The sequence below is a fragment of the Morone saxatilis genome, unplaced genomic scaffold, assembly GCF_004916995.1.
Source record: "Morone saxatilis isolate NCDOM2014 unplaced genomic scaffold, NCSU_SB_2.0 Contig16, whole genome shotgun sequence".
In the NCBI taxonomy this organism is placed as follows: domain Eukaryota; kingdom Metazoa; phylum Chordata; class Actinopteri; family Moronidae; genus Morone; species Morone saxatilis.
The window spans coordinates 20036234-20057046 of NW_023339718.1; the positions used below are offsets into that span (position 1 = coordinate 20036234).

The window sequence follows — 20813 nt, forward strand, 5'->3', positions numbered from 1 at the left end:
CCTTCGTCCCGAGGTTAAATCTGGCCTTTTCAAGAGGAAATGACATTCCCAACGCAATCCCTCTGCCAAATTTCAATGTACTTCTCATCCTTGTTAGTCCAGTTAGTGTTGTTGAGACAATAGCAAACCAGTTTCTTCAGAGCTGTTTTAACAAGACAAAAATACACATCTATTTAAAGACATACAACAACAAAAACAGATTTTGAGACAGACAAAAAAAAAAGAATGGTCTCTCCAGTCAATCACATTGTTTTTTTATGACCCCTCAAGACTTTCACAAACCTTGTTTCATCATCATTCCAAAGCATGCCCAGAACTCACATCTTAAAAAAACAACAACCAGAAACCCACTGACTAAGAAAACCCCAAACCAGACCCCATTCCCTAAATCCCTGCTTTATAGAACCAGAACCCACATCCCCATGTCACCACACATATTGTTTCAATGAGGCCAACAGGGTCCAATTCCATCAAAACAGACAAACAGATGCAGCCAGTGGAAGGCTGCTCTGGTATCAGGGCGGCTGAGGAACATTAGAGGTTTGTATTACAATGAACTAATTTGTTTAAACCTCATAACTTTCGAAAATAAATTTCACCAGAATGGATGCAGGGGAAGTTAATACAAGGGCACGTTAAATATGGCTGCCACAATGTCAGTTTATAGGACTAGTTGGAACATGTTTAAAGACAGCAAAGTGTATTTTTCTTTCTTGCTGAGAGTTAGATGAAAAAAATCAATACCACTCTTGTCTGGGCATTAAAGCTGCAGTAACTTAAAATAACTTGCTAAAGTCATTGCTAAAACTTTTACTAAATTCCGACTGTAGAATATGAGAAAAAAATTAGGAAAAAAATCTGTTCCTCTGGTGCCTACTAATGCTCCTAATGGTATTTGCAAGAATCCACTGTGCCTGAATGAAAACAACCAATCGGAGCCGAGAAAGACAGCTTTTCCCAAAGTGTGTATCATATACTACTGTCAGAATATATTGAAAGTTTCAGCAAAAACAGAACAAAAAGTAATTTTTATAAACATTACCTACTGCAGCTTTAAATATTTCGCTACAGTCAGGAGACAGTTAGCTTAGTTTACTGTGGCGATCGGAAGCAGGGGGAAACAGCTAGCCTGGCTCCAAAGAAAAAAAAGAAAATCACGAAGAAATGGCCAAAAAATAGTCCAGCACAACCCCCTGTAAAACCATAAGTTAAACGGATTAAACAAACAAGATGAAGATCAGTGAGCTTTAGAGGTGCTGGTTGGCAGATTTTGTTACCATGTCCCCCTGTTTTCAGTCTGTATGCTAATCTAAGTTAACCTGCTGCTGGCTGTGGTTTCATATTTACCATACAGACATGAGTGAGGTCTCTTTCCTATCCAACTCTCAGAAAGAAAATAAGCATATTTTCCAGAAAAATGTCAAAGTATTCTTTTAAAGACTATTATTGTTCCAGTGAAAGGTAATATTGTTGTGAAACCATCATAAGAAACCTTAATTCTTGTTACTGTGCATCAATGCAGGACTACGTTGAATGCCTATATTTTAATGGCATTTTGTTGAGCAATTAAACAAATTGGGAAAAGTGTGTAAAAATGTAAGCATAAAATGAGTACTCCATGGTTGTAAGTGCACAAAAATACCTCCACAAAGCTGGTACATGTGCAGGATGTTTCCTTGTGACTAAATGGAAAAAATGTTTTACCCCCAACTATTTGTCTGCAGAGTCTACAGACACATTTATGAACAAATAACAAAGACCCTGTAATTTGTTAGCTTGTTGTTAGCAAAATGTTTCTTGTGGGGCGGCTGATTCATACCAGGTGTTTCAATAACAAATGCAAAAAAAATGAAATCCTGAAATTAAAAGGGAGCAAGTTGCTAAAAGTCTTCTGTACTTCCTAAATGATTCCTTAAACAGGTTATTTGTAGAGTTGTCTTCCATTAAAAATGTCATACAGAATGACTAATATGTAAATGATAGAGCACTTTGATGTCCTGTAAAGTGTGCCTTGCATCTGGGAACATACGGAATGTTTTAAGCCCATTACCCATTCTTCCAGTCCAATTGGAGCTACCGCAGCCTGGGGGAGGACATAAAAGGAACCCCCATCATCTTTCAAAGCTCTTACGCCTTTAATTTGTTTAGACAAACAGCCCAAAACATGCCAGGCCAAACTATAGGACAAGCCCGGGGTCCCCAAGCAGGTTCCTGCCCCTAACTAAGACTGCTGCTTGGTGAATACCAAACAAACTGAGCTAAACTTGGTTCTGGTCTTCAATAAATGGAATACAGAAGAATTTAATTAAACAAATGATTTTGTTGCTTCAGAGGAGGATAATGTTACAAAATCTAAGCAACAGATATAATCTCAGGCTTTTTGCAAGAAAACTTCCAAGTTGTCACACTGGTCCATCCACTTCTTCCTTTGGGAATCCTTAGTTTAAAGCCATTTTTTCACTGCAGCACCTCCACCCAGATGGCATGCATGATATGAGGGGAACAGTTTGTAAATGATGGTGCAACTAAAGCAACTCAGTCAAATTAGAGGCTTCCAGTGCTCTCCAATATGTGCCATATGTATGAATGTGTCGGCAGCAGCCTCTGAAGTTTAGACTGTCCTGATGTTGTGGTCATAGATGACGACATGGATGTAGAGGTCGGACCGTAGGAACGTCCTGTTGGAGTCCTCACCAGGACCAGACTGGAACCCAACACAGATTTAAAGCAGTTAGTACGGCTTGTTTGGACAGCGTTATCTACAGTGCATAAAGGTCTGTTAACAATAAATTTTAAGTGGTTTTCCACCTTGCTTCATTTGCGTTAATTGTTGTTTTTACTGTCTGCGTTTAATCAAGAAAGTGTGCCTTTGTGTGAATGTCATTTTTTTCCAGTTTCTTTCCCTTTTGCCTCTTGAATAGAAACCTTTTGCTCAAACTTTCAACCTGTGTGGATGCATCAATTCATGGCACCACTTGTGCCTTTGCATTGACTTTATATACATTTATATATATTTCCTTCACTTTTAGTCTGAACACACCTCGACATATTAGGTTTTTAAAGCAGCATTAAGCATTTTTGACCACTAGGGGGCAGAAGGTCTCTAAAGCAATCATATTCCGAATATACAACTGGTTTTTTAAGTTGTTCAACATGTTAGCAAATTGTTTTCTTAAAGCTTAAACACACTTCTCTGGGCTACGTGAATCTCTGGTCTGGAGACATTTGCGTGACTTTTATAATTGTATGTACAGTTTGTATAACGTTTTTTTCCACTGAGTTCCGAACTTGCCTATCAACAGGTATTGAATCAACCAATCAGTTTGCTTGACATACAGGTCAACAGAAAGCGTTACTGAAATCAGGAGGTGTGCATATCAACTCTTCTGCAAGTCTCTGCAACCTGTGGTTACCCAGAACACCTTTCTCTACATAGGTTAGTGATGGGCAGGTAGAATATAGTGCGTTTATCTGAGCATGTTTACTGAAAACAGCTGCCTATGGTTTTGTACAGGGGGGTAAGAGTAATAACAGTCATAAGACCATACAGAGTATGTTTAACTGGAGAACTAAAACTAAAAAGAATTTAAAAGCTGTATAGAGCCTCAGAGTTGGTGTTAATTCTCAGTGGGTTTGGAACTATGAACACCTTTCCCATCACAAAGAATCATAAGATTTAATGTGGATATAAGAAATGTCTTTTAATGCAGGTTTCCAATGTTAGAGCTGCCATAGATTAAGTATGTTAGCAATTAAACAAAACCGCAGTTATCCAGAACATCTCTTTATAATAACAGGTATATTAAAGGGGAGGCCAGTGCAGCATAATTTGACAGTGACTGTAACTGTTCATATTCCAAGATGTTTTGTGTTACTTTGAATGTCAGAACTGACATGGCCCCACCACTAAGATGTGAAGCCACTACCATCTGGGAACATTTATTTAAGGCTAAGTGTGTCAAAAGCTTCTAGTGGGAGTGGATCCATAGCCAACCATTACACTCAATTTACACTTTTACCTCAAACACACTTGTGGGTGTCCTAATAAGTGAGGCGGTCTTCCTTTGCAAGTTCAAAAGAGCGTCAATGAAAATAGACCAATAAAAAATGACTTCATAGACATATAAGAGAAAATGGGAAATGTTGGGTAAACTAAATGATAAACATCTATTTTTACGGAAGCCAAAATACGTCATTAACACTCACGTCATCTAAATAACTTAGAAAAACTATCAACATTTTACTTAGACTGAATCAAGCCATTGTCAAAACTGGAATATGACAACCCCTCTATCCCTCAACCCACTTTTTGGCAAGGGCAGAAAAAGTGGTCATGGTATGACAAAGACAAAAAAACAAACAAACCACCCAAAATGAGTTGATGTGAGCCTTGATTTGGGAAGGTTCCACTGCGGATCTGCGGCCACATGAGCAGCTAGTGAGCTCATGGTGGGTTAAAAGCCGGATGGTTCTGCGCTGCTCCATTCCGAGCCAATCTGGGCTGAGCTGAGCTGAGCTGGGTTCTGGGCACACGGGTGGTTTGCTGTGTCTGGCTTCCTATGCCATCTCTTGTGTTTTTAATAGACAGCCTGGTCGGGGCGGTGCTCGACCGCAGCTAGAACACTGTGCTGCCATTTTGGCGCTTGGCCTCAAAAACGCAGTCCCCACAGCTCTGTCTGCAATTTCAAAATAGTTCAGCCCCATCAACTACTTCCCTACCCCCCAGCAAAGAGGGAAACTGGAGAGAAAAAAACACCGTCTGTCAGTCGTTATTCTTCCAGGGCCCCTGTTGGTCTGTGAGTGTAGAGGAAGCACCTGTCTCGACCCCTTGATCCTCCGTTCTTTGTGCAGGTGGAAAGCAAATATCTTTCTCTCCCGATGATTTCTTTCTCTCTCTCTGTCAGTCACTGCTTCTCTTACAGTGTGGGCTCCCTCTGAAAATGATTGTGTCTGATATGTGTGAGACTCCAGACAAAAACTAGCCAATTAGTAAAGTTGACAGAGAACTATTTTAAAAGTCTTAAATATTTTCGCATTCAGTGGTTAAACCCGGAGACACTGGGAGAAAGTAAGGGCATGGAATGCAACAAAAAGTCCCAGACCATATTAAACAAACAGGATGTTGTGGGTACAGGGCAAGTTGGCTTCCTGTGCCACGAGGACAACAAAATTTGTTTTTAAAGAAGTCCCTGGTGCAGCAGCCCTATAGGCTTTTTGCTTTCCTGGGACATTTTACTGCTGTGCAACAGGTGAGCTGATCTAATTAGCAGTACCATTTGTCTCCCTGGGGCTTAAAAACAAAGCAGGACAACAACAACAACAAAAAAACTTACCAAGGGGTCCACACTCAGGATCTTTTTGTCCCTCTTATTCTTAAACAGGAGGCCGTTAGGATCGTCATAAATCACCTCAAAGTTAGGGCTCGAGTTGGACGTGGACACCTGTGTCTTCCAGTTGTAGTAGCTGTAGAAAAAAGATGACAGTAAATGTTAGGTGAAGCCATTTTTGAAGCTTGCAGTCAGCAGTTGCGCTGGCTGTGCTGCTCAGCCATTTGGTTTGTTTTTGCTGTTTTTGGGTCCATGCAGACATATTGTTAAAGAGATTTGAAAACACATGTATTTCAATGAAAGGATGCAACTCATGGCATTCAAGCATGGTGGGGGAGTGGTATATTTTTGTGTTGTAAAATAAAAAATTTATAAAAAGTTAGCTTTAGATGAGACACCATGTGAACCAGGAAAACAAATCTGTATTGCCTCTCCTCTTGCCCTCTGCTGTGATTCACCCACTGTGTGCAGTGCAGTGTGGCTTGGGTTCCTTTGTCTAATCAGGGCCTCATATATTCTGTGTGGATGTAGGATATTTGGAAATACACGGCAAGTCAAAATGCTTTCAAAAGCATCAAACGTTTTGTTTTAGGTTGGGCTGTGACTGGTCAGTTGCATCAGTGCAACACAACACAGAAGGAAAAGATAGGACACGGTTCAATGTTCCAGTTGCAAGCAGCAATGCAAGTCAAAGTGGCTGAGCTTCACAACACAATCATGTTTTTTTGAATTTGGAATGGGAGTCGATAGTTGACACTCGGTCTGCAATGTGTTTTAGCTCAAAATGTTTTCACATAGAATAACAGTGGATACAAATGTTTTGAATGTAATTTCTCTGCTTAAGATTAAGAAATATGGTAGTAATATAGTTTGCATGAAAAGACCATTTGGCATTCTGCTTTTTTTTTTTGGAACATTTTCCTTTATAGGCTCACACAGCAGGAGGCTTTAAAACAACACAAGCACCATATCGAGGTCATGACTTAGCATGTTTCATGGAGGAAAGAAAACTTCACGGATTACGGAGCGTTACACAGCCATTGTTATCCTATCAATATTCAACAGCAGGTTATGAAAGAACTTTGCATAGGAAGGAAAGCGACCTGCAGAGTAAAGTATTTTTAGTGACAGAGGCAGAAGGTAAAAGTCTGTTTCCAATTTGATTGTGAGGGCGCTGTGTTGGAGTTCGCCAAGCCAGGCATTAAAGTAAAGCTGTGGCTAATAAGCAACTGAAACCAAAGAAAGGGTATAATTCCAAAATAAATGACCGATTAATTTACAGCATCCGATTGGATCCTGATCTGCTTTTAGGTTTTCTGTTATTTTTGATACAGCAGAGCAATACTGTGCAACTTTGTGACAGAGTCAAAGGGATAAAAAAGTTTGGCCCTGTAGGTTAAATTAATACGTTTAGCATGTGCATCAATTTGAGGATGACATTTATGAACCTTTGTTTATCCCTGTCAATTCACTGATCAACTAAAGGCTGCTCAAGTAGTTTGCTGGAGGCAACATGTTTGTTGAAGAAAAGAAAAACATCCATAGTTTTTTTTTTCTGCTAGCCACAAAATTGGCAGATCCTCTCCCTCCTTTGTGATGTGAAATACGAGGCGGGTTGGGAGTTGAAAACATCTCATTAAGGTAGTGTTGAATACTGCATTGTTCCCATGTTAAGTTTGGATTCAGCATAACCTCTCTGCTGAGAGGAGCCAGACACGGAAATGAGAAAACCAAAGAGACTTTGGTAAGAAAATGCAAAATCAACATTAAATTAGGCCAGATAGAGCTTTATTACCCCAATCTGTTTTTAATTCATCAGGTGAATTCACTCATCTTTATGTACCAAAGAACTGTTCTTTTATTGTTATGGAATGTGTTATTCTTCTGTGAAGCACTATGATACCTTGTTTTATAAAACTGCTACACAAAAACATATTACTGTTATTATCACAGCATGACATGTCTGAAATCTTTATCCCTACTGATAATTGCAAAAAATGCATGTTTTTAACCAACAAAAGCCTGGCACAAGTGAATATTTTTAGTGGTTCTCGTGACTAGCTGTTCACATCACTAGTAACACAAATCCACATGTCACACTCTGACGGTTGCTTTAGCGGGCCTCGGCTGCTCCCCAGCAGCAGTTTGTGGTCCAAGAACAAAGTTAGACCTTAGGGAGGAGGCTCAGTGTAAATCTGGGAAGAGGTACGTGATGTTAAGGTTGAGTGGGCTGAAGCTGCAGCAGCAAGTTGTAAATATGGGACCATAACATAATGGAGAGGTGCCAGCATGCTGCAGGTTATATTCACTTGCTGTGATGCTTTACTGGAGCCAGTATATGATGAACAGCAGGTATAAAGTATTAATGACCCACACTATGTAAAATACATCTCAAAATGTTTACACTTACATTGTGTCACCCCTGCGATCTTTGAAATATTTCAGCTGTTTGGCTGAAGTCAAGATGTTTTCTTCAGGATCTATTTCAAGAGTAATCTCTTGTGGCACATAAAACCTGTTTGCAAATACCCATTTGCATTTGAGCCATAAAAATATTTTCTGACTGCAACATATCAAGCATGCTTGCTACAAATGACAAGCAAACATATAGTACAAGCAATATAAAAACTTACCCATGTGGCCTTTCCAAAACCCACAGACCCCCACCATGCAATTTTGGGAAATGTAAATACATATTTTTGCAGAATGGTCTGTTTTTGAATAGCTATGAAAAGGGCCAGGTATTCTAGCCAATACTGAGAGCAATTTACTTTACTATTGGTATCCTGGCAACATGGTTTTCCTGGATTGGTCATTTGTCATATTCCCAAAGACAGTTATTCAGAATAAGGGGAAAGGATCAACCTCCATGTCAGCTTCTGGATGCTTGCCAACATCAACATCTTGACACAAAGACCCAGACCCAGGAAGACAAATGTTGACCAAAAATATAATTAGATCATTTAAATGAGATTGCTAGACAAATAAAATATAATAAAATAAATATAAATATGAAAATATGTCATTACAACTAGATTAAAATGACTTGGTCACAACGATGATGTTGACTTGACTTGGACTTTCTATCAAGCACTTGAGACTTGAGACATTTCTTACTTGCTCTGACAGACTTGGGCCTTAATGGACTGTAACTTGATTATTGACTTGGACTCAAACTATTTTGAGACTTGACTTTTTGCAATTGACTTTAATTTGACACGAAATTTGAAACAAAATTGTTTCAGTGATTTCAATTTCAGACTTTACTTAGACCTGACTGATTAAGTGAAATTTGCCTAGGACTTTGATTGACTTCAACTTCAGTCTCGACTTGGACTTATACTCCAATGCCAAGACTTGACTTTGACATGGCTCAAATGTGTTGCCTTGAATGAAATTGTCTTTATTGTCTTTGACTTGACTTGTGGGTTGTTTTGTATGTACCAGAGTTTGTTTGAGAGCTTTCACACCAGTTTGAAAGAACCAAACAAAACTGACAAATGCAACAATGTCTTTAAACCGCATTAAACAGGTGTGAAAACATTCTGAAAATTAAATCAATCCCAAAATCAATTCTGTATGATGGTGTGGTAGAGAAACACATAAACTGTGCTGAAAGATTTTATTCATATCGTCTGCTTCTAGCAGGCTCTACTATATTTACTATAACAGACAACAAATTTTGGAACATGCAACACTGGATACCATCTGATGTCTCGGATATCTGTCACCCGTCTCCTGCCAGCTTTTGGAGTGATCTTCCTCTCCAGGAAACACATGCACTGGATGCCTCTGAACAGTCCAAGCTCTGTGGGGAAATACACTGATGCATAAAATTATAAGGTATGATAGGACGAGAGGTCTGGCATTTTTTTTCCGAGTTGCCAACAGAGCTGAGTAGAGCAGGTTCAGAATAGACCGCTGCAATGCCCCAATTATGAAATACAAATTGAGGTTTTTCCCTTAAAACTCAGAGGAAAATTATATTGTCTGAGACTTGCTTTCAGATGCATACTTCCTCTCTTTGTAAATTAGATCTGACAGTGTTTCAGTGACTATTTATACCAAAATGCCATACATCAATTAACATTTTTTTGGTCGACCACTTTTATTCCATGGTAAACCGCTTACTTTTGCTAGAGAAATGGGACAGATGTGAGATATTTTAACACTGAACATGAAAAAGACTGACGAAAGTGTGAAAAAAAAATATTTTTTAACCAATGCTGAGAATTTTGTTCATACGTTACTTGGATGTCTTTATTGGACCCACCTCCCTCACTGTCCCATATGAACTGTCACCGGGGCAACTAACTGCATGGTCGGTGCACATTTGGTCACAAAGAAAGCTCCAGCAGCTGGATGGCACCACACCCAGACACATGGACCAGTAAAAGTGTGAGAACCTGGATTTGGTGGAAACAATGACGGTGCTCTCAGCACCGGTTCCTGGTTCCCTATGCATTTACCATTGCTGTTTGACACGTGCACTGTGTCCTTTTCCTTTCCATAGTTACCGTGCTTAGTTCTATTGTTATCTCCAGGCGGTCATTTTCCAGGGTAATGTCAACAGTCTCATTATAGGGCTCAGCGGAGCTGGACTCTCTGTGCTGGATGATATATATCATAAAAGAGCAAATACCTAGCATGTGTATTCGTTCAGTTTTTTCTGTAGTGGCTGAAGAACACAAGTCCAGTAACTGTTTCTGAAGTTAATGTTTCCAGAGTAAATCACAAAAGGCCTCTTCAGTGTTGAGAGGCAGAGTGTAATGGGTTGAATTTATGGTTAAGCCTTCTGGGGGTGTCATGGGTCTTATTCAACGACAAATCACAGATGGGCCGTGACCAGTTGACAACCCCATTAACAAATCCATATCTAGCCACCCACCCACACACACCTTTAATTTATTTAGTCATTTATGTATTTGCCTTTATAGGTTGTGAAAATTGCATACTATAATAGACAGAGAAATACAACAAAAAATGACCATTATACTTAAAGTAGACATCACTCTATTTACTACAAAACTGACAGTTAAAGTATTGTGTATTGTTAGACATTAAGCCCAATGCGAGTGCTTTACTGCATGTATTCACATCAATGTGATACAATTTTTCATAATTTAAGATCTTTGCCATCAGGTCTATCCATGCACACACTCACACACACACTCACACACACACATGCACCCACACACAGAGGCCAAAGCCATTACATAATGCGGTGACACAACGGGGCATTATCCCATATTCCATTTGACTGGAGCTCAAGAGGCTAATAGCACCTTGGCTGAGGGAGGTCAGGGGTCAACCTCTGCTTGTAAAGAGGGCCTAGAAAAATACATGCAACCAAAAATGTCTTCATTATATTCAAATAATCTTCACTAATGACAACTTTCAGTCTGGTTTAATAACACCTTGACGAGAAAGATTTATGTTCACTGAAAAGACTTTGTGTCATTTCACACGGACAGAACAGCCCATCAGACTTGGCAGGAGGTCTCTGATGATCATACTGCAGGTGGAACACTGAGTTAATTCATCAAACAGAGTCCAAACATTATCAGTGCTAAGAACAAACAGTCCGTTTGGATTTAACCCTGAGGATCCAGCCAATGAAGTATGTGTGCGCCATGTGTGAAGATCAACACACGACATGGAACGTTTCTGGCTTACCAGCAAATATTTATCGAGCTGGCAAACTCTACTGCAACAGAATATCCCACTGCCACCCATTAAAGCTCAAAGACACAATGCTTTAGGCCGAGCCGCCAAATCACCTTCAGAGCTGGAACAGTTTCTCTTTTGTATTAAAAGTTAATAAAATAGGACAGCAGTGCAAATATTTTTACAGCAGAAAATGAAGCCAGACACACAGGTGCATTGCAGAGGCTGAGCATGGAGGCAATATGGTTTTGGCTTCGGAGGAAGCATGCGCTGTGTTTCAACTGAGCAGATCCTTCAAGTTCAATCTTTCAGTCTGTTGCCAAAAGCACGCAGAGTGGAGCGAGTGTGCAAGAAAACTGAAATTAAGAGTAAAGGTATGGTATTTCTTACTTCAGATAAAAATCAATGCATTTGTGTAAAGTAATTAAGAGGATATAGCAAAAAAATCTACATGGTGGACGTTTTTTTTCAGAATGAAACTCATAACTTGATGCAAAACACACTGTAACAATTTAAAGAGGAAATCAATCAATTAGGACAACCATATATGTCAGATGTTGCCCAGCCTCTTAAAAGTCTTTACTAAACACAGGGACTGAAGAGGGAGAGAGACAGAGAGAGGAAGGAGGGGAACAGCCAGAGTGCATAAACAGATGGTCACTTTGCTGGGGAACATTAAATAGACATCAGAGATGCTGTAGGCACATCTGGAGTGGCAGGAAGCTGGGTGCACGGAGCTGCAGATCTGTGGGATAATTAGATGAGGGTCAGGACTTTAGTGTGTGTATGTGTGTGTGTGTGTGTCTTAGTCGGAAGCTCACAGTAAAAAGTGATGGAGACAAAAACGTAATGAAGATTTTGCCTTTAAACAAAGGCCATTAAATAGTTTAGTTAAGTTTACTTAAAGGATTCACCTATAGTTTTAAAGGAGCGAAATAAAGAAGAGAAAAGTATGTGTGTGTGTATCTGAAATGTATTGTCTCCCAGAGGCAGTTACAGTCCAGTAAGGCTACAATTGTGCATATTTTTGTAAGTTTAGCAAACTTTCCTCAATTATCACTTAATTTCAGCATTTACAAAAGTTTGTGACGTGCAGTTTTATTATTTTTAATATTATTACCTATATTGCTTCTATTGTTATGTGGGTGTGTTATTAACTGCTTCTTTGATGTAAACTTTCTACAGATCCAACAAGGAAAATGCTGTGCTTGATTTACTTTAACCAGGTTTCCCAGGAGGTCAGAGGCTTACAACATATGCCTTTACAAATGATGTTTATATGACCCACCCACCCAGTGTGCCTGCTAAAATAAATCAAGCCCAGTGTTCAGTTGATTTTTACTCCTTGCTGCTCCTATAGAGTCAATACAAATGCAAAGATCCTAAAGGTGAGTGAGAATGTAATATTAAGACTAACATCTCATATTTTTGTATAAAGCAGATGACCAAACACAGAGGTCCATTAATGACAAGAGTCACAATTAACAGTGTCAAGAAAGTAGGCTGTAGTTCCTATTTTGCAACTGACATAACATTGAAACAAGCTGCATTTTGATATGGTCCTGCTTCCACAATAACACGTATTTTAGGTTGGAACTGTAGGTTGTGGTAGGAAATAATACACGGATGGAAGACTTTTGAAGCATTTAAAAAACTGAAAAATCTTCTGCACATAATCCTTTGCTGTTAGAAAATGTTGAACTTTAAAAAGGACTTAATTGAAAGATGTCAAAAGGTGTTTAGTCCTTGGCATCCAGTATGTGTGTCTCATCATTTTGTAAAGGGCTATCACTCCCATTACACAAAGATGGAAAGTAATGATTTGTTTCCCACATCATACTGCTGGAGCAGAGACATGTTTTACATTTTACATAATTTAATATTGTCTTTAAAACACCTCCAACCAATTCATTTCTTTTCTACTTGTCATTTCAATTCTCTTACTCTGCTCCTCAGGGAGATACTTGCTACTGGTCTTTTTTTTCCTCGAGACATTGCAGACTGTGTACGTGAACCTATCCACCCTTCCTTGCTGGAGGTGGGAGGTGGAGGCCAGAGCTGGCGCTGGTGTCGCTGCTCTGTGTTCTTTGTGGCTGTGGAGGAGGAGGAGGGACAGGATTCAGAGTCCTGCGGTGGGAGGTTTAGTGCACTGAGTGGGCAGCAGCTCCAGCATCTGCTCCCTCTTAGCGGCAACCACACTGGGTGTTATGACAAGATTGAAAAAAAAGGTGGGGGGTGGGGTGGTGCGGGAACGTAAGGCCAGAGATCAGGAGGATGACAAAGAGTAGAGAGAGAGAGAGAAGGGGAGAGGTAGCAAAGCTTGGAACATGAGGCTAAAAAAGTTCAAAATGAAGACAGTGAGATGTGTAAATCTGACGAAGCAGAGTTTTAATTGGTGAAAAAAGAGACAGAGAGAGGGAGTGTGAAGTCAGATGTCAGATGGAGGGAGGGCAGGGAGACCTGTGTAGGGGGGAAGCCTCATAAAAGCATCATTAGGGAGTAGGCTGTACCTCCAGGCATGCTCGCCCAATGACTCACACCTACAGCTTGTTAGGGCTTCCACTCGCCAGAGAGGAGGCCGAGTTCAAGGCCACGAGCCGGGTTGTGTGTCAGAACACATGGTGAGAAATGGATAAATAAAACAACAAAGCTTTGCATGTCTGACACTTTGGTTTCAAAGAAAGGGAAAACCACTTCCAAAAATAAAACGCAGACTGTCATTCTTGTTGTCCTATAACTGCTGTAGCCAAAACACTTGACAGGAAACTAAATATATCACACTCTCAATACTAACATGGATATTTGCTCATAAAGCTGGGGATGATATTCTGAAATTGACACGCATATTGCGCTTTTGTGGTTATTAGTGAAATATCGATGTTTATATGGATATCTTGTGACAATGCAAGTGTTGAATGACAGGACTGTGTATCATTATTTAAGAACATTAACAATCGAGGTTTGCTCGGCTGGAACAAATAGTATGCAGTAGGGTTGAATATAAGGTCAAAGCAAAGCCATGATGGCCAGGAATTTGGATGGGTGGCACAAATTCAGGTGAATATGCTTTCCCGCCAATTGAATTGCACTTATCCCAGGGTTTTATGACCCCAAATCACAACTGTACGTTTCAGGAGTTTTCAAAATGTCAGTCTGATCTGAACACAAACACACTCCACACACACTGATTGGTGCATAAGTACATTGTGTTGATAACAAGCTATAGCTAACATCTGTACACTCAGTAAATTAGTAGTAGCACGTGACAAAGACTGCAAAAAATATCAATTTCACGTCAATATAGTGAAGGCAAAAAATCTGTGCTGAATGAACGTTTAATTAAAACAATTGTGTGTGTGATAAGTGTGAAAGTTTATTTTTGACCTTGGAAACAGTAATTTCACAAAAAAAAGTATTCTCAGTGAGTTATTCAGTCTACATAAATCGCCAGTTTAACTATGTTATCTAAACCACTTATTTGGAAGTGAAAATAAAGCTGAATGTAGGGCTGTGCAATATGACAATATAAAACACATGTTCTTTCATATTATGCTCTATCATTTATTTCATCATCGCTTTGAGTTCTTTCATACGGCACAGACACAGACAGGAAATTTCCATAAATGCTGCACAAACAAACATGGAGGAGAGCTTACATTTAGACGCTAGCTGTCACAAGTGTAAAATGTAATAGAAAATAGGCCTTTCCATGTGGTAATTTTAAATAAAATATTTATTCATTGAATTTGCAGAAATGTGCATTATCTGGATGAAATGAATTATCTCGGTATATGAGATTTTGTTCATATCACACAGCCCTAGCCAAAATGACACATGCACAGTCTCCATTGAAATACCCATATAGTTTCCAGAGCTTCTAGTGAGCTACTGTACTTGGTTCAGCTTTGACATGCATGCACTTACTGTAGTTGCACTGGCGAGCAGTTTTACAATACCATGAAAAACAATAATGGTAATATCAGGTATGCTCTGTATAATTTCCACTTCCAAATACCTGTGGTGACAATACGGTCAAACTGAGGATTTGTTTACAACCTCTGTGATCGTAATGTTGGCCCTAATGGCCTCTGTTTTAAAGAGTGACTCGTGATTTGGCCCTGATTTAAGCTGGAGAGTAAACGCTCAAGCCAACAGGAATGATGGTCAAAACTGAGGCAATAAAATCCAGACCATGGAAAAAAGCATTTACCTTCAGAATTTGTCCACATTGGGACTTTACAGACCATGTTCTGCCCAGTGTCAGTGAGGTTATATGGGGTGCATGTCATTTGGCTGAACTCTGAAAATAACCATGTAATACACAGTCTCATTCCCGCCTTGTCTAGTTGTGTTTGTCCTCAAGAGATTTCTCGCACGTATCTGAAATGTTGGTAATATGTTACTATGCACAAGCATGTGGAATGTGGGAATGGTTTTGGCTCGGGTAATTTGCTGACAGCTCTCTAAGTACACAGCTCTCCTGATAGACAACGAATTATAAAGATGTTACCCGTACCACTGAGGGATACAAGCTAGATTTTAGCTTACACCTGTAAGGTCAGCAGTTTACTTGTGGCTTGGCCTGGAATTGTGTGATTGGCACTGATGCATGTAGTGTACATGATGTATCTTGGCTAAATATGCCAGATTTAAAGCACCTGAAGACTTGGTATTTAAACTTTATGTAGAATTTGCAAGCATTTTACCATCTTTCATGTCATTGTTTTGGTTTTACTCCTCAATTTTACAGTTTTGATTCACAATCACTACTTATCAACCTTGTTTCCAGCACCAATACTAAATGTACGAGACATGGTTAGCAACTAGCTGGTTAACATTTAGCAACAAAGGAGCCAGATATTTCCCTCAACATTTGGTATGAATTGCTTCATCAGAATTTATTAACACTAGCTTTTTTTTGGGAAAACCACCCAACAACTGCCATACTAACTATGCATTAATACACATGGAAACACCTGACTAGTGCTACAACTGACAATTATTTTCATTATCAATTAAAACCCTAATTTTAAAAAGGTACTTCTTTTGTTCAACCAATGATCAAAAACCCAAAGATACAAAATGTATTTTGGCATAAATAATTTCCAAAAGAATTCTACTTCAAATCATAGACAAAAACACAAATTCATCCCTAATCTGAAATCACTACCATGGCACATAATAGTTTGTTCGTATAAGACCAATAGATCATGAGTTAATTTCATAAATATGTTTTCAGGGCTAAAAATAAATCAGTCAATTAGCTAGTCTATTTATCTATCAGTGTATCTAATGTATCTAAGGCCATAAAATCTATTATATGTATCTGTGATGACAGATTTAAAGCACATTAAAAGAAGATCACAATCTCATGGTTTAAGTCTGCTTTAATCCTGACTCTAATCATGTCTGTCTTGTTCAGACAGGTTCAGCACTTTGGCAGCTCTACTCAGCTTTGCTTTAGAAGTGCATATTTATTCCACATCTATGCTGAGGCCACAAGGGCTGGTGCTATACATACTAAATATACTGGCCCTTTGCACAGCTCCTTCCAAGCCTATATTGGCCTCTCACGTCAACCTGAGTCTTTAATCCTGGATAATAAGATTTCCTTACCCTTCAAATCTTGTCAAATCCCACTCGAGTCAAGCCCTCCCCAACCAACGTGGACATGTTACAATGGAAGGAGACTTACCATAAATCCGAGCGTCCTGGCATGAGCCTTTTCTTTCCATTGAAATATGGTTCAAAATCTTGGGTCTTGAGTCTGTGGGCGTAGTCTATGTAGCCAGATACTTCCTGTCCAAGAGTATTATGATCCCTTATGAAAATGACCGACTGTAAAAAGAAAGAAAAAGAAGGAAACCCTCTGTGTAAATAATCATGGCCATCAAGCCTCTCCTGAGTGAAAGCCAGGAAGGCCAAAGTCACTTGTTAGAAGTGGACAGATAGAGACAGAGATCTTACAAATCCTCCCACTTTGAAATACAAAAGCTCACGTTATGCTTTGAATCAGGTCCAAATCAAAAACGACTCCAACTAATGTCGTCCTGCGATGGCCCGAGCTCACCGAGGTGGGCTGTCTAAAGAATATCCTGCTCAGATAAGTGCGTGGGACTCGAGCTGAATCCTTCGACTTACAGTAACTAGAGTCTCAGTTCCGTTCCAACACACCTACAGTCTGGGCAAAAATGTAGCTTGAAATGACAATGAAATGTGGAGTCTTGACTTAAATCTTAATGCTGTATGTTGTGTGTAGAATTAAGGACATTTTGGGTGATGGGGGGAAGTCAAGGAAAGACCAAAAAGGGCCCTAAAGAGGCACTTTTAAAAGGTGATAAAAATGATTTAGTGTAGAGTTATAGAGCAAAAATATATAGGGCATCCCTTTGACAGTTTAAGCCTAAACATAACCTAAACTCTAGCCCTACCACAAAGCTGATTACAGCAGTTTATTGTATTTATTGTAAAGTTCCATTACATAGAATCATTGCACCTTCTGTAACATCTATTGCATGTCTGTCCATCCTGGAACCGAGACCCAGGTTATCTTGATGAATTCAACTTTATTGGCAAAAAATAGAATACGAACACAACAGCCAAATACTAGCTTGGGTTTAAGACGCCGGTCATTAACTGCAATGTCCTCTGTTTGAAACCGGCTTGGGGAACTTCCATTGCATCCTCTCTCTCTCTCTGTCTCTCTCTCTCTCTCTCTCCCCCCCTCTCTCTCTACTATCACTGTCTAATAAATGAATAAAATGCCCAAAACATTTATTAAAAAAGAAAAACTACTGGATGTGAGGGCACACAATGGCTCTCTATAACCCAAACACTGATTTCTGATTAAAATTCAATGAGTAAGAACAAAAAAGACTTTGGATTCTCCAACACAAACAAAACACATACATCTAAAGACAGTTTTCCAGCTGCTCATCAGAGACCAGGCCTTTGAAGTGAGCTCGAACGAGACATAACCAGGAAAAAAAAGGATGACAAATGGTTTTGTCACCGGATTCACACAAAGCAAAAGAAAGGCAAGTTGTCCAAATCCCCTCAGGTGACAGCAGAACATGAAATGATCTTTTCATGTCGATTTGATGGTTTAGATAACACATGATGACAATGGATGGGAAGAACTCCAAACAGAAGACACACTCAGGTGTGAAGAGGTTGTTTTGTCTGCCTTCACAAAGATAAAACAAAGCTTTTCTTTCTTTCTTTGCTGCCTTGTCTTGAGAAAAAGAGGATTATTTTTGTGTCTGACTTGTCTTGTTTACTCTGAGCATGAATGAGTCCCACTTGTCGACCTACAGTAACACAGTAAGTGGATCCAAGCGGCATACCTCAGCTAGTGATATCACATTTGTATAACTGTCAGGACATGGGCCATCTGTGGATCCTTTTACTAAAAAGGCGTGAGATAACTAGCGCTCCAGAGCTCAGAAGAAAAGAGGGCTCCTTTCTCTCTGTCTCTCAAACGTTTAAAACAGATGCTATCAGGTTCACAGCTGGCTGGAGGCCTGGGCCAGATACCCTATCTACTGGCTTCTGTCCTCCTGCAGCCAGCCTTGAAAAGACATCATCAGGTGGACCCGGCAAAGGCAAAGGAGGCGAGTAATGTTTGAGCAGCATTTAAAAATATCAAATTATGGGAGATATGTAAATCAATGAAGTCAGTTTGCCAAATGAGCCAATACAGCAGTATTCGATACAGGGCTTCGATAAAGTCTTTGGTCTTGCACTTGACTATACTACTCGTAACAGTGGCCAGCTACTGTACAGCGCCAGGGACTATCTCCAAATCTAAACCAGTGCTTTGGTTAAGGTGACATATAAATAGTATATATATAATAAGTATGCAACATGTTATGGATAATTTTTATTTATTATATTCATTGTTGTGGCCATTATTTCTATCAGTTATGATGACACTAAACTCACAACCCAAAGTAATGACTTAGATCTGGGAATACAGCGACATCGCTATAATGTATGTTGGAGAAATGAGTCTGATTCTGATCAGTAAATTGTTGGGAAATTTAATTGCAAGTTTTTATATATAACTGAAAGAAATTGCAAATGAAATATCTGACAAATCATTTCTTCATCACACTGCTGCAAAAATCATACAAATCCACTGTTTCCATAAAGTAAATTTGCTGCCTCTGAACGGTCTGCTAAGCCCCGCCCACCAAATCCACAAGTTCGCAGCAGAAGTCGGTTGCCCTATGAAAACAGCCAATAGAAACTCGTTCTCTCTGAAATGACCCGTAATTGGTCAAAGTCTAGATGTTCTAAAGCAAAAAATGAGACTTAAGTTGCATTAAACCAAAATGATGTGTTAACCATGCCACCACCAAGTTTTCCCCTCTTTTTCTCTTTTCAGTTTTTGGAAGAAACATAGAAACATAAAATCAGAATGAACTCCATTCTCATCGAAAATAAATTGTATTTTTCAGTAAAAATGAAAACAATAAGCCTTATTCATGGGTAACACAGCACAAAAGAGTGCTGGAAAACTGCCTAAACAGAAGTACATGATTACATTTTGTTTCACTAACTTGCCTCTGACAGGTAAGCCTAAGATCATTTCACTCGATGGAGTCAGACTTGCTCATTTTCTGCAAACAACCAATATGACTCAATGCTGGAGGGAGCCGGGGGACCTCCACCTTACACCATGGAAAACAAGTGGAGGCCTTACGTCACCTGCCAGCAATTACCAAGAACAGGTGCTGTGACCTCACAGGGCAGCAAGTGAGAGGCCCCGCTTTATGGCAAACATCGGTCTGGTTAGTGCCTGAGAAGCTGAGTGCTGCACAGGACCCAGGTAGAGATTCTGGCTCTTTGTGATACTCAATATTCAGTTTGCTCCTCTTTGAAGCTCTTTTTTTCTTGTGTTCACAGTTGAAGTTTCAGCTGTCTGGAAGGAAAACACCAGTGACCTTAAGATGAAGCTTACATACACAGGTGAACAGTAGACCAGGAGTTTCCTTTAAATCCATGATCCGTGCAGTTAATAAACACAACAAAGCATCTCAAATCCTCATGGGTACCCCGCCCTCAAAAAATCCACTATGAACATGTTTATGCACCCAGAAACAAACTGTGAAACTTGAACAGTGTTGACAATAATAATTATTGTGGTCTGTGGAAACTGTGGAGGGATCCCCTGCCTCTTGACAATAAGTAAAACCTACACAGATGTGAATTACTCCACAGACCTTTGGCTAATCTTTCAAAGCCCTGCGGCTGAAAGAGAAGGATTTACAAATTTAAGTCAAACAGAAGCTGACAGCAGGCTGACACGTACTGTGCCCTTCCTTTGTGCTTTGACAATGTCCTACAGGTGGGGACACAATGGCTGGACCACCTGACATCCTGTGGCATGAGGAGTGTATGTCTGAATGCTTGTGTCACTATAGGTGTTTGTTTGTTTGCTGTTTATGACACAGAAAGAGCGTGAAATGGTTAAAGAGAGATAACTAGAGCGACCTAGCTACCAGGGCAGGGTACTGAACCTTCATACTATTTTGGTAACAAGTAAAAAGTCAAGTATCAAAAGCTGAGGTCAAATGTCTGGTCAGATTGGTGATCTTGTTTATTCTTTGATCCAAAAGTTCCTAATTCAAGTCTTAGACCATTTTAAGTTCTCTTCCAGTTCCTCATGGTTAGATAATACTGAACATTTGAGAACTCTGGTGTTTTTCTGTTTTAAAAGGGTTCTGTAGAAAAATATATCATAAAGATAAGGAAAATATTAGAAAAGTTTTGGAATCTGTACCAAAAATTGGGTATCATTTTGGCCCTAGTATC

General features: G+C 39.5%; 1 protein-coding gene across 1 annotated transcript in view; it reads right to left on the minus strand.

Annotated features, from left to right (window-relative positions):
• Nucleotides 1-1373: 1373 nt before the first annotated feature.
• Nucleotides 1374-20813, minus strand: part of cfap299 (cilia and flagella associated protein 299) — a 70388-nt gene continuing 50948 nt past the window's right edge. The window contains exons 4-6 of the mRNA XM_035658770.1: nucleotides 16690-16832; nucleotides 5334-5463; nucleotides 1374-2704 (exon numbers count right to left, since the gene is read on the minus strand). Coding sequence (XP_035514663.1) covers nucleotides 2612-2704; nucleotides 5334-5463; nucleotides 16690-16832 — 366 coding nt within the window. The 3' untranslated portion in view covers nucleotides 1374-2611. The remainder of the gene's footprint in view (nucleotides 2705-5333; nucleotides 5464-16689; nucleotides 16833-20813) is intronic.